The sequence below is a fragment of the Notolepis coatsorum genome, assembly GCF_963971535.1.
Source record: "Notolepis coatsorum genome assembly, chromosome: 13".
NCBI lineage: Eukaryota > Metazoa > Chordata > Actinopteri > Aulopiformes > Paralepididae > Notolepis > Notolepis coatsorum.
The window spans coordinates 110,441,272-110,456,141 of NC_140177.1; the positions used below are offsets into that span (position 1 = coordinate 110,441,272).

Consider the following 14,870-nt stretch of genomic DNA (forward strand, 5'->3'; position numbering starts at 1 on the left):
ACTCAGAGTGAACTTGTCATTGATTCTGTCTCAGTCGGTTCCAAGATAAGTCTTCCAAGAGAACTCTTTGGAAAATATTGGGGAATGAGACCCATTGCCTTTTGTATTTTATCTTAGTATTTTTATCATGTCTATTTTATTCCTATTCTATTATTATTTGTATTTTTTGCACAATCGAAGCGGGCATGGCCACCTTCATTTCACTATTGTCTTGTGTATGTATGTGATGAATAAACCTATTGAATCTTGAGCCCCGTGGGTTTCCATGATTCACAGTAAATGCACTGAAGAAGGAATGCAATCAAATTATTCATTATCAGACACACAGTCAGTCTTCATCTCCTTTAATAAGTACAAACACGGTGCATTCTGTGGCACCAAAAGTCCTCAAATGCAGATGCCCAGCCAGCATGCATAGTTCAAAAAAGAAAAGAAAAAATATCACAGCAAATGCATGTTCCCTCATTTTAAAGGGTTATAAACGAATTAAGTCTCAAAACCATTAACCCCAAAAACAAGATAAACAAACAATCAAACAATACACATTATTTACACATGAATGAGGTGAATGAATGACCGGATATGGACTGTTACAGTTCCGTTGTGCCAACCAGCTGGGTGGCACATTACGCGTGGCATAACAAGCCTCAAAACACTGCTTTGCTAGTTACAGTGTCAAAGTGGTGCTAATAAGGATGTTATAGACACAAGCAGTACCAACGGTCTGCACACAAGCAATAACCGCTCTTCAACGTGAAAGATTTTGTCAGCCGTAAAAAAAACGAAAACTAAAAAGTCTGGCCTTCATGCTAGCATTTTGACAAGTTTATAGTTTTAACATTTCTAAATCACTTCCCTCTTCATTGTACATCTTTGGACACTGATGTGACATTTTAAAACAGGGATGAGAGGGGACTAGTGTGTTTGTGTACAATGTGCTCTCCGTGTACCTCACTGCATTATGTACATAATTCACATTGGCATCCGTTCTTGTCATGACATGGGAAAAAGCCTTAATAATATACGATCTCAGTCAGCTCTCAGTGTAGCGATTTGGCATCATGAGACACATACAGTACACCTAGAGCCACGTTTTACTATCATTGCTGTACGTAAAGCTAGTTGCTTCATCCAAAACGGATGTCAGAGTAGTGTCACGTTTTCACCGGCCTCCCGATGAGATTCTGTATCGTTTATAAAAAAGGAAGAGGCAAAAAAGTTGAAAATTAGAATAGATATCCTTCGCTTTGGTTGCTTTTCGCCATATTCTCAACAACCTCCTATTCTTTTAGGTATTGTAGCAGGGTTTATTTGGAATTTCATGATCATCCTGTGAGTGGATACAGCGGGCCTTCCTCCCCAGAATGCGGGAGTCCTTCAGTGAACTCTTCACCTTCATGACCTATTCTCTACGATTAACATTTAAACAAGAACGAGACACATGTGGACCAAACTATATACACCATAAAAGTGAATACAAACATAAAATGTAAATGTGCATTTGTGATACAATGCGACGCTCACATAAGGGCCTGCGTCCACATGGCGTTCTTAAAACGCGTTTCCAAGGGGCCACACAAAAAATGGTGATGTCACGATGTGAGAAAAGATGCCAGGTGCATTGCTTTTTCTTTAGACATGCGCATTTGCTCTCTCCACTTTGGGAAACACTGAAAAAAGAGCTTGGAAAAATATCCTATATGGACACTAGGCCTAATATGACTGTGTACAAATATTTGGTTGTTAAAACTGTGCGTGGGATATCTTTTTATTTTGGTTGGATTCAATTATGATTTGAGATGACCTGCCTACAATTGAATAACTCAGACAGAGAACCATATAAGTCTGTTTTAAGTTATTAGAGGAACATTGTTTTCAAAACGTATTATCCAAAGATGGTAAGTTAGAGTGTTGTGTTCACTCATAGTTGAAGACAGTAGAGGTCGAGTACTTTATTATCTAAAGATGGTAAGTTAGAGTGTTGTGTTCACTAACTTCACTTATAGTTAGACAGTCAAGGTTTATTGTAATATTTCATCTTCACACTCCAAGTGATTTAGATTAACTTCACAAATGCAAATACATGGGCTGTACAAAAAAACAGACTTATATGGTTCTTCAGTGCAAAGTTAAAATAGTTGGTAAAGCGAATTTCCCCAAGGGAGTATAAAGGAATATCTTCTTATCTAAAGCGTCAATTATTTAAAACACATTATGCTGATTCGGCCAATCAAAGGCCAATGATTTTCATAGACAATTCCAATTAAATTTGAATGTACAATTTCATCAAATTGATGATAATGCACACATAACATGCTAATTTAAATGGAACAAAGAGCCCTGCTGGATGACGCAACAAGGCCAATGGATTTGAAACTGTAAATAACACTGGATGGAAGTGAACGAGCTCACAGAAACGCATGATAAGATTAGGTGGTTCCACAAAATGGTGGCTCACAATGTTTCATGTCCTATGACATGTCTTAAATTATTTTGTACATCTTGACGTGAAATACATTTACATTCAACAGTAATATTTGTGAAAGTTTTCCATTTAGTGTTAAGCCAGTAGAGTAATGCTTGTGAATCCAAATCCTGGAAAGATTGCTCATGTTCCTCTAAAAGTCCAATACAGTCATGATAACTACGTAGCACATGGAGAAAATTGTCCTTACATGACAAAGAATGGATTTGAGGAGAATGTAGAATTATCCTCGTATGGTTACAGTGTGATTCTGGAACCAAAATAATAGTTCTTTCACCACAAGAAATGTTGTAAATAAGGACATCTGGAAAGGATTCCTGATGAGAATCCATTTGAAATGGTGGCAGAAAGAAGACTAGGCGAGCCTAGTTAAGCCGGAGCCCGCCACGACACTCACGCGTGTGCGTTTCAACAGTGGGGAGACAGTTAGCGACGTTCGCTATTCTAGGCCGGCCCTCCGAGTCCAGGGAAACAGAGAGAGATGAGTAAGTACAGTGCAAGGACGAGCAGGACAGTCTTGTGCCACTGTTTCTCTGAGGGAACAGTTTAAGTGTTGCGTACAGCCAGCGCTTGTTCCAACTCCTGTCTGCGCTGTTGAATCTAAAAAATGAGAACAAGCTATTAATTGAGTGATATTCCATATGAATATAAAGGAACACGCTAACATTTTGGGAAATTAGCTTACCATCTTCTCCAGAGAGAGACAGACAAGAAGATAGATACCAGTTCCCTCTGTGTGTTCAGTAGAAAGCTATCTGGCTAGACGTCAGCCTAGCTTGCCTTAGCACAATGAATGGAAGCGGACAGTGACGGGTAGCCTTCGAGAGAGGTGTTAGTTGGACAATGCCTAGGCTACCCCTCACTGTCCACTTCCATTAATATCTATCTTCTTGTCTCTCTCTGGAGAAGACGATAAGCTAATTTCCCAAAATGTTGGCGTGTTCCTTTAACAATTTTACTTTTGTAATTGTCTAAAGACAAATTGTTTAGAAACTATGGACGGTTATGACCGACCTCCCCTTGGGCTCAATAGTTATGGTCAAAATAAGTTTGTTTACATGCACATTGCATTCTGGATAATAGCATTATATCCTGCACTTCATTGTTAAAGATATCCAACAGAGTTCTTCTTTTTTATTATTATTATTATTATTATTATTATTATTATTATTATTATTATTATTATTATTATTATTATTATTATTATTATTATTATTATTTATATTCACATTATTACCCCAAAATACATGTTTTTCTGTTCTTGTTCTATAATCTACAAACTCAATAAAAGTGCTATGTCATAGAACCTTTTCAAAAATGTTTTGCCGTTTTTTGCTCTTGCAATTGTTTATATCCTATCCTTGTTGCGTGAACACTTTAGGCAACCAACATGCGCTTCCGTGTTGCTCTGAATTGCTCTGATTGGCAGAGCGCGCGCATGAGCTGCGACGCGCTCCTCAGAGGCAGGAATACTAAGCTCCCCCTTAGGAGAGAGGAGAGAGGCTGAAAACCCGCAGTTCTTGCCCGACTGATGGGAGCCGAATCCCGGATCCGATTTTTCTGATGAATACCCCCAAAACATGGAGGTCCCTAACGCATGGAAGTATTGATTGCGCCGTAACGAAACGCGGAAGGCGCTCGGCCAATCAGAGAAACGCGGAAGCGCATGTTGGTTGCCTAAAGTGTTCACGCATCCTGGTTAGGTTTCACATTCAGTTTGGGGAAGCTGTAGGAAGCCCAACCTCCTTTGATTGACAGACTTGTTAGCTTGTTAAATTTCTAGGGAGATCGTCTAGAAAGAGTCTAGACCAGTGGACCCCAAACTACGGCCCGCGGGCCGGATCCGGCCCGCCTCCACATTTGGTCCGGCCCCCTAGAGCCCCGGAGCTTTAACTGTTTCCCGGCCAACCACGGAGATCTCCGTGTTTCGGCGCCATGCTTAAAGGACCAACCACGGACATGTCCGTGGCAAGGTTGTTTTGGCTTTTATTCCATTGTAATAACCTACTGGATGTCACCGAGCAGCACTGCAGAAGTACCCTACTCTTTGAATTCGAAAACAAAATTCATTACCGGCCAGATCCTCTTAGGGGCGCTATCTCGATAATGCAGTGTTCCCTGTGGCAGAAGTTGTCTTATTTTTTCTGGATCTCCAATGTAGTTTTCTGCTAACATGAAGCGATGCCTATAGCCTGTAGCTTGGAATACGTTTTGGGACGCGGATTTCAGTGTGCAGTAAAGGAATATATCATCAGCCAATGGACATATCGATCTACCAGATGGTGATCGATAACTGGGAAATCCTTTGGGGGATCCAACCGGCCCACGGTAAGATCTTTTTCACGTAAATTACATGCTGATCAGGCATTGTTATGATAGCCATCCACCCGGTCAGCGAATGTGGCTACTGAGGCTAACGCCGTTATTGGTAATCAATCATCAGAAACAAGGTCGCCCCCCCCTTCATGCATTCATGGTGGACCTTCATATCGATCATATGCAGTTTGATTTTTAACTCTAGCTTCTGTATAGCCGAAATGCCATTGGATTTAACGTTACTAGCTTAGCGGCCTGTATCTCGCCTTCCAGGAAATATACCAGCCGAAATCCCTTATAACGCTTATATTCAAGATGCTATAAAATGAGAACGTATTGATGAAAAAATTATTTCTTTAAGCCATTTTGAAGGGATGGTTTATGGTCTCAATTGACAATGAGAATGGACAGATAGCAATACTATAAAGTATAGATTTAGCTCTACAAACAGCCCCACGGACTATGCAAGTCTGTTTAGAAATGCTGGCCGTCTAGAGTGATTTTAGACGGATCCAAATGGCCCCGAATGTGGTATTTTTTTGTTTAAGATGGCAGCATCCCCATTGTCTGTGCTGAATGTTTGTTAGTGTTTGATATTTTTTGTTGGTTTTTAGTACTTTTAAACATCCATTTTTAGTAAGTAGTAGTTTTCATTTGATCCTATAATTTTTTCATTCACCGATTTGTGGACTTTTTTTTTTAGTGTCCTGATACCTTATAAATAAAATGCATTATTATTATTATCATCCAGGAGGGGAAAGACACTTTGGATAGTAGGGACTGCATCTCTGCCTGTCCTGGCCAGGAAACACTTTGCAACTGTGATCTCCTCTGGCAGTAGTTGGATATTGTAATGTGTGGCGAGGGGTTGCAGCAATTCCACTGAGAAACTGGTCTGAGGCTGGATAACATGCCTGTATGCCTCTCATAAGTTGTTCTCCAACTCATGAGAACATGCTCTCAAGCTCTTGCAGCATTCTGTCGAGGACTGGATAGAACAGTCTCTGTCTCAGCTGATCTCCTGAGCTGAGGTCTGAGCTTGTGCCACAAATGACTCAACTACATACTCGTCCATCCTTTTCTGCTTCCTCCTTTGGCTGGTATGTTCCTCAATCCCAAGGCCTGTCATACATGTCCACTGCCATCTCTGAGGTGCGATAACCTTTGAGTGTGTCCTGCACTGTGCTTTTAAATAGTAGAGAGCTAGAGCTAGGTGGTCTGTAGGTACTGTATATTTATTTCATAAATAGTGTTATTTATTTCATTAACACTTTGAGTGCCAGCCATGAGAAATCTCGTTAGTTCATGCCATGCGTTGAGTGCCAAGAACGAGAAATCTCGTTATTTAACCGTTATTTTTTTTATTATCGATTTCCATAAATCTTTCATCAATCTAGCCTCACGTTACCAGTGGGGATCTATCTGAGCTCGAACAGGGAAAATACCGCCCCCTATCGTCTCTCCGGATGGTATTGCACCCATTGGATTGGACTGAATGAAATGGATGGGAAAAAAAGAGTCCGGAATCCACATTTTACTTGTCAGGCATGTAACCGGAGAAGATCCCATTCATTGCCGAGCCGCAGAACAGCGTGGAATATGTGTTTCCAGTACCCAGGGTTGGATCAATAAACGCAATCGATATTTGGAATGGCGATCAGGAATTGGAATAATCTTTTTGGAGAACATCTGATCTGAGGTAAGGAATCTATTTTACCAGTCTTGGGATAATCAGAGCTCTTTTCACCTATATCTCAGCGTGTCCCATATGTGTGTGTGTGGCTGTGAGTGTGTGTGTGCTGATCAGGAAATAAGATAATAGATTTTTCAGCCCGCTTCTCTAGCGTGCATAAGTATACATATACTATCGATAATCTAGCGTTTATTTGAAAACGATTCATAAATAGGCCAAAAAATTACAGCGTGTTTTGTGTATTCCAGTAAAGCGCGATTCCTGCAGACTCTTTATTTTTCTGGAAGTTTAAAAAAACGAGCGTTTTTCAGAATGGTATAAAACGGAAATGAACCGATTAAAAAACAATCCGTTTCGACAATGTTGACTGCAAACAAGTCATTGATAAGCGACGGGCATATTAGACACATAGCCATAATTTAAGATATAGTTTATGTGTTCTCAAATGTGATCGCCCTCCCATTGACTACAGCGCTGGCAATCAAGCGATATTTCTGGCGCCCCCTGCTGGCACTCAAAGTGTTAATAGTGTTATTATTTATTTCCTGAATTTTTTTTCTGTGAAGATCCCGGAAGCCTGTACGTTAATGCCAAGCAAGCAGTGCAAAAATGCTTCCGCATTCGTCACCGCACGCTAGTGCGGTAAAGCGCCCTTCTTTTCAGACAAATGCTACCGTGCGTGCACCGGCGGCGGCGTGCTCGCTCAGGTGCGTGCGTGCGCCGGCGTGCTCGCGCGAGGTGCCCGCGCATGCGCATGAGATCCCGCCTTGAGCGGAGCTCAATATATATAAGTCACCGCCCCTTATTCAGTATCTACCAATAGCTCAATTGGCAAGGACACATGGCTGTGGATCCTATGGCTTGTTTGCTGGCGAGTTCGAATCCCATCGAAAATATTTTTTAACGTGATTTTTTTTTAACGTGTATTATTTCGCCGGTTAAGGTTATTTCGCCGGTTAAGGTTAGGCATGGTTAAGGTTAGGCATTGTTTCGGAGTTGGTTAAGGTTAGAACGGTTAAGTTTAGGCGCTGTTAAGGAGCTGGTTAAGGTTAGAGTTTGTCAAAGAGAATGGCAATATAATTTCTATGGTTAAGGTTAGGCATGGTTTCGGAGTTGGTTAAGGTTAGAACGGTTAAGTTTAGGCGTTGTTAAGGAGCTGGTTAAGGTTAGAGTTTGTCAAAGAGAATGGCAATAGACAGCCTATTTCCGCGCGACCTGGGCGCTGGGCGGCGGAAAATGAAAGGCGCATTACTGCATGCCACTACGGTAAATTTTTGCACTGCTTGCTTGGCATAAAGCTACACGCATCCCGGAAAGGGTTATTAATATTTGGTTATGTGTGGCTTTCTGGAAAATAAATGTTTACGTTTAGGCACCCCTGCGATCGTCACACTTTTTCTGTTACAAACTGACCCCGGCCCCCACCAGAGAAGGGAAAAGTTATGTGGCCCTCACAGGAAAAAGTTTGGGGACGCCTGGTCTAAACCAATCAATTAGAAGCACAGGGCATATTTACACACCTCCAGCTCCAGCTGTCTTGTGTTCTACGTCAACCCCTGCTTGCAACCCCTGTATCCTACTATGCTCTATAGAGCCAATTTAACCAACTAGTGGTCAAAAACTCTGTTGAATACCTTTAAAGCGTACAGACCAAAAACTCACCTTGCAGTAGAAATAACGACTGACGGCCTCTTGAGACCAGGGCTCGTGGTAGAACTCTGCCCTCCTCTCCTCCTCCGGGTTCCCCATCACATCAGTCATCAACTGAAGCCAAGAAATAAGATGAGATCAGAGATACAAGAGGGCTTTATTACACCCTGCAGGCTGGACATGAACCTGGATATTAACTAGAGTTGTTCCGATACCGATACTGGTATCGGAAATGCCGCCGATACTGCCTAAAATGCTGGTATCGGTATCGGCGAGTACACGTAAATTCTAGCCTCCGATCCCATGATGTAATTTATCTCCTGCCGAGTCCTGCGGAGAGTAAGGATTATAAAATGAACATGTTTTAAAGTGTGATGCTGTGTCATTTTAACAGCAGATACACTTTCTTAAATTCCATTGTCCCCGACAGTGCGGTGTGACGGGGAGCTCGGACGGGAATCGGGATGTGTTTGGCTGGTGTTATGATAGCATTAGCTGGAAAGATAGCTAGTTGGAACAACATCCGCTTTTAACGTTACATCAAATCAGATGATCGCCTGTCCTTTCTCCAGGACCTAACACTGTCCGTGACCGTCTATCAACAATAATGCACCCACGGTGAATTGTATTTAAGTTAAGTAGCTACGGACTAGCGTTAGCTGACTATTACTAACGTTATCTTAATGTCAATGCGGGAAGACGAGCTAGGTCAGTTAGCTTAGCTTGATAACGTTACCGTGTCTAAAGTTGGTGCTATTCACATAATCCAGCAATAATGGCTGCAGACCTGCAAGCAAAGTACAGCAAGTGCCAAAGGATAAGAGTCTGAGGCGGAGTTTCAAAAGAGAATGTTGAATATTTATTTTGCATCAAAAATCACAACATGAACGTTCTATCTGCCACTAGCTTACAGACTGAATAGGGTATATCTGCAGAGCCACTGAGTAGCGAGTGCAACACCGTTTAATGTCCGTGTGGATCATTGGAGTAGGGTATATCTGGAGTGCTGCAGCCCATACTCATTGATTAATGATACTAATACAAATCTATACAATCACCTGTTGTTGAATAAATACTATACGTTCCAGTTATTACTAAAAAACAGTATAACAGTATCTGAAAAAAAATTAATATATATATATATATAATTTATATAATTTTTTTTTTAATTTTTTTTTATGCACTGGTATCGGATAAATATCGGTATCGGCCGATACCCAAACCTTAGGTATCGGAATCGGATCGGAAAGGGAAAAATGGTATCGGAACATCTCTAATATTAACCCTTTCACTGCTGCACTACCAAACGGTTAACCCTTTCACTGCAACACGACAGACGGTTAACCCTTTCACTGCCACATGACAGCAGGTTAACACTTTCACTACCACACTACAGAAGGTTAACCCTTTATTATCACACTACAGAAAACCGTCTGTAGTGTGATAGTAAAGGGTTAAACACCTTTGAAATCTTTCTATACCCATTTCCTGATATGTATGCATCTTTCAACAACAAATCCTCCAAGAACAGACGATTTTATCCTCAAATAATAAGAATCATTACAATTGAACACAGGTGGAGGACAATTAGCGTAGATTAACTATGTTCCGTGTACAACAAGGTTCTGGACAGTTGACCTTTTTCTTGCCGATAGTCAAATGAAAACATACTGTATAGGTTGTGGATACAATTCTATCTGTAACCCTCCTCTTTCATTCATTTCAAGATACACAAGGCATCTGTCAAGATGTGAGAAGTACAGCTAAATCGAGCTAATATGCTCCAAAGGGGGAGACAGAGTGCAGCAGAGCTGTGTCTGAGCTGTGTTCTGTACAGACTGATTCCATCATTGTAGACACTAAGTTGTGCATAAAGTTAAACCAGTTGGGGAGAGACAGGGAGAGACAGAGAGAAAGACAGACAGACAGCGACAGAGAGACAGAGAATGGAGATAACCGCTAAAATAATTAATTAATTTGTCAAAACGTATATAGATATACCTGGCCAGTAAAAAGGACTGTGCATTTAATTGGGACTCAGCTTTTAAACACATGTTTACAGTATGCACATGAAAAGTGATAATGTCCAGCTGTACATGCCCCACCTTCAGGTCTCTGCTCTGGGAGCGGATCCAGTCCTGGATGTATCCTTTGGGCTCTTTGGAGAAGCTCAGCATGAAGTCCCTCTGGATCTTCAGCTGATTGATGGACTCAATGGTTTCGTGGATCTAAAGAGAGACATAGACACATACTCACGTCATCAACCACACTCAATTGGCTATACATTGTTTACATTTACATTTAGCCGATGCTTTTATCCAAAGTGATTCACAAATTGTGTACAACATGTCAGCAGGAGGGTTACACCTCTGGCTGCTCAGGGTAAAGTGGCATGGTTTGTCTAGCAGTGCCGAATCTGAATGCTTCACTTTGAGTACGTAGTAGTATAGACATATTAGCATAGTACGTAGTAGACAGTATAGACAGAGTAGCATAGTACATAGTAGTATAGACATATTAGCATAGTACGTAGTAGACAGTATAGACAGAGTAGCATAGTACATAGTAGTATAGACATATTAGCATAGTACGTAGTAGACAGTATAGACAGAGTAGCATAGTACATAGTAGTATAGACATATTAGCATAGTACGTAGTAGACAGTATAGACAGAGTAGCATAGTACATAGTAGTATAGACATATTAGCATAGTACGTAGTAGTATAGACAGAGTAGCATAGTACATAGTAGTATAGACATATTAGCATAGTACGTAGTAGACAGTATAGACAGAGTAGCATAGTACATAGTAGTATAGACATATTAGCATAGTACGTAGTAGACAGTATAGACAGAGTAGCATAGTACATAGTAGTATAGACATATTAGCATAGTACGTAGTAGACAGTATAGACAGAGTAGCATAGTACATAGTAGTATAGACATATTAGCATAGTACGTAGTAGTATAGACAGAGTAGCATAGTACATAGTAGTATAGACATATTAGCATAGTACGTAGTAGTATAGACAGAGTAGCATAGTACATAGTAGTATAGACATAGTAGCATAGTACATAGTAGTATAGACATATTAGCATAGTACGTAGTAGTATAGACAGAGTAGCATAGTACGTAGTAGTATAGACAGAGTAGCATATTACATAGTAGTATATACATAGTAGCATAGTACATAGTAGTATAGACATAGTAGCATATTATATAGTAGTATAGACATAGTAGCATAGTACATAGTAGTATAGACATAGTAGCATATTATATAGTAGTATAGACATAGTAGCATAGTACATACATAGTAGCATAGTATAGTAGTATAGACAATAGTAGTATAGTACATAGTAGTATAGACATAGCAGCATAGTACATAGTAGTATTTATGAACTGTTTTCCCTGGCTGACATGAGCGCTATTCTGATTAGGCTCTACTACAGAAAACACTTGTTTATCACAACTGAGGTTGATATCCTAATCTGATTCAATTATTCATCAAATCACCATGGTGTTGGTGACTGGAAGTGTCACAAGGCAACAGAGCAGGGTTAGAAATTAACGGGGGCTTGGGGCAAAATGCCCTAAAAAATTTACCAAATGCCCTCGAAAATCAGTTAAGGGGGGCAAAAAAAGCCCCCGACAGTTTACCAATTATATATATATATATATATACAGGGAATTGTCATGTTTGTTTATGTGTTTGTTTAAAAAATAATAAAAAAATAAAATACAAAAATATATATACAGGGAATAGAATAAGCACCCGCAAAGCGCCAATGGCGGGCAGATTTGAACAAAATAGTCATGTAAAATAAAGGACAGTCGCCTTTTTTGCAGCCCTCAATCTCTCCTTGTTTACACTGCTTGCACTGTAACGTTACGCCCGATTAGCTAACGTTAGCTTAATAACGTTAATGGGTTATAAATATGTGGAACCATATGGAAGGAGTAAGCCGGCCGCTAAAAAGAAAACCCACCGCGGCTTTCTCAGACGAAAAGGATGAGTGGGACCACCTGACAAAAGAAAGTTTCCAGAGCAGTGGAAGTTTGAAGATAGTTTCAAGAGACTGGCTAGGCTACAGTATGATGCAGGGGCTGTAGACAGTGGTGAGTTTTTTTTTTTTTTTTTTATATATCTTTCTTCCCCTTCTTTTTCCCGATTTTTCTCCCATCCCACCCTTCCTGGTTGTTGCGTACTTTCCCCTACTGTTGGTCCGGGAGACCGGAGACTGTCACATGCTTTCCTCCGACGCATGTGCAGCCTGGGGCAGGCCAACCTGGCCGCGCAGGTTCTCACCGGGGAGAGTGTAGCGTGTGGGAGGCCACACTATCTCTCCTCAGTTCCAACCCTCGCTGAGCAGGCGCCCCGACCGAACTGTAGGGGTCGCTGTCCACAACGCCCAGGACCCACCCTTCAGCTTTCCCACCCCCTGATACAGCCAATTGTATCAGTGTGAGAGGCCAGCCAAGCTGATAGCAACGCCGGGAGCTGGATTCGAACAGGCGAATCCTAGTGTCTCCCGGTGTTGGTGACGAACGTAATCTCCGTGCGCCACCTGCCCCCCCCCAGTGGTGAGTTGTTAACTTGTTCCGTGTGCCGCAAGTATGTCAAAAAGAAAAACAGAAACAACACGTTTGTCATTGTCGTGTTACTTCACAGTACAAATACGTGAGTCCTCTGCTGTGGTTGTGACGAGTATCCTTTATTAGCTTAACTCCGTAGCAACATCACACAGGTGTATCTCTATCGCCCCTCCCGTACTTGCCCCCGAGTACGGTGGCCTGTACGCGTGTATGCTTTTACCAACGCAGTTGTGTTTCCGGGTTCCCGTTTTGCGCTCTGATTGGCCGCTGAAGCACGCCCCCTTCCACGCATACGCCCCCCTCGCTATGAGTGACGCGCGAACAGCTGTTTCCGCGCTACACGACTGCCGTCTTGTTTACATCAGGGTGAACCGCGTTGTGTGCCACCACCCACTTCAATGACAGAGCTCTCATATTTGCGAATGCATAAACTATATCTTAAATTATGGCTATGTGTCTAATATGGCCGTCGCTTATCAATGACTTGTTTGCAGTCAACATTGTCGAAACGGATTGTTTTTTAATCGGTTCATTTTTACGGATTGTTTTTTAATCGGTTCATTTCCGTTTTCAATTCATCATAATAAGCGTGACTTTATATGTGCGCTTTCTTGACTCTCAGCTGAGAGAGTTGTCAAGCTACAATATTATAAAATACAATATTATAAAATCCTGTCAGGAAGCGTGCCTCAAAGCATGAATGAACCGGCATTTACCGGCATTTCTAAGCACTTTAAACGCGAACTTTAGCGCACATATAAAGTCACGCTTATTATGATGAATTGAAAATGGGGGAAATACAAAAAAAGACCCCGAAAATCAAGTAAGGGGGGCAAAAAAAGGGCTGAAAAAAAAACTTTATTGCTAACCTTGCAACAGAGAGAATGTTGTCAGTGGGAGGCTGGGAGAATGTAAACAGTCCCAACGATGAGACGTGAGAACTTGCGGTCAGGTAATATGGCTCTACCGTCTGGCTGCACGGTAGAGAAACCAAGCCAGGTCACAGTGCTCTGAGTTTTGAGTTAAGACACCTGGTACTACTGTTCCTAATTTATGCAAATTACATGTCGTCAGCTTGTGACTGCAACTTGTTCCTGTTTGCGGACGACTCAGCCCTGCTGGTCTCTGACAAGAACAAGTTACAGGTTGAAAAAACCCTCAGCTCGGAACTAGGCAAAATCTGCATATAGCTCGCCGACAACAAACTATCATTACACATGGGCAAAACAGAGTCCATTCTCTTCGGTTCAAATAACAAACTCAGCAAGACCGACGGCTTCTCAGTTACAGTGGGTGACAATATTGTCACAAGGAAAGATGAAATTACCTACCTGGGTTCCATCCTAGAGGCTAATCTTTCCTGTGACAAAATGGCATTCAATGTAATAAAAAAGGTCAACTAACGAACTCGATTCTCTCTGGTAAACAAGAATACCCTGAAGACTCTGGCAGGAGCACTCATTCAAGGGTACTACGACTATGCTTGCACCTCATGGTACCAAAGCACCTCAAAGGCACTAAAAACCAAATTACAAACATCTCAAAACAAACTAGTCAGACTACTGCTTGACCTGACTCCTAGAACCCACCTCACCCCTGCCCACTTTGCCAACCTAGGATGGCTTAGAGTAGACGACAGAGTACAGGAAATTGCAATGGGCCTGGTCTACAAGATACACTACACGACCAATGTACCCATGTACATGTCAAAATACTTCCCAAAGGTCAGTGAATACCACGATCACGACCCATGTACATATGTCTATACTGAACACTGTTACTTCTATTTTTACTTCTATTACATGCTATACTATTTTATTTTATTTCTTATTTTATTTCATACTTATCTTGTCTAGCACAGTCTCTGGAGCGTAACAGTAAGAAGCATTTTGTATAAAAGTATTCTGTACTTTTAAAGAAACTTGAAACTTGAAACTTGAGAGGGAGCTCCACAAATCATGTAAAACCCAGATTCGGCTCAAACAAGGGACTAAACACGTTTCGCAATTATGCCACATCAATGTGGAACGCCCTACCCAAAGCTGTAAAGGAATGTGAATCACTACCCACTTTCAAAAACACTCTCAAAGAACACCTACGGGAGACTGCAATTCAAAACTGGCCCCTACAAA

At 41.4% G+C, this 14,870-nt stretch overlaps 1 protein-coding gene across 4 annotated transcripts in view; it reads right to left on the reverse strand.

Moving 5' to 3' along the window:
• Positions 1-328: 328 nt before the first annotated feature.
• Positions 329-14,870, reverse strand: part of LOC311239536 (SWI/SNF-related matrix-associated actin-dependent regulator of chromatin subfamily D member 3-like) — a 208,108-nt gene continuing 193,566 nt past the window's right edge. For all 4 annotated transcript variants that reach the window (XM_084327858.1, XM_084327859.1, XM_084327860.1 and 1 more), the window contains 3 exons: positions 10,250-10,372; positions 8,157-8,258; positions 329-3,085 (listed from right to left, as the gene is read on the reverse strand). In XM_084327858.1, coding sequence (XP_084183984.1) covers positions 3,032-3,085; positions 8,157-8,258; positions 10,250-10,372 — 279 coding nt within the window. In that variant the 3' untranslated portion in view covers positions 329-3,031. The remainder of the gene's footprint in view (positions 3,086-8,156; positions 8,259-10,249; positions 10,373-14,870) is intronic.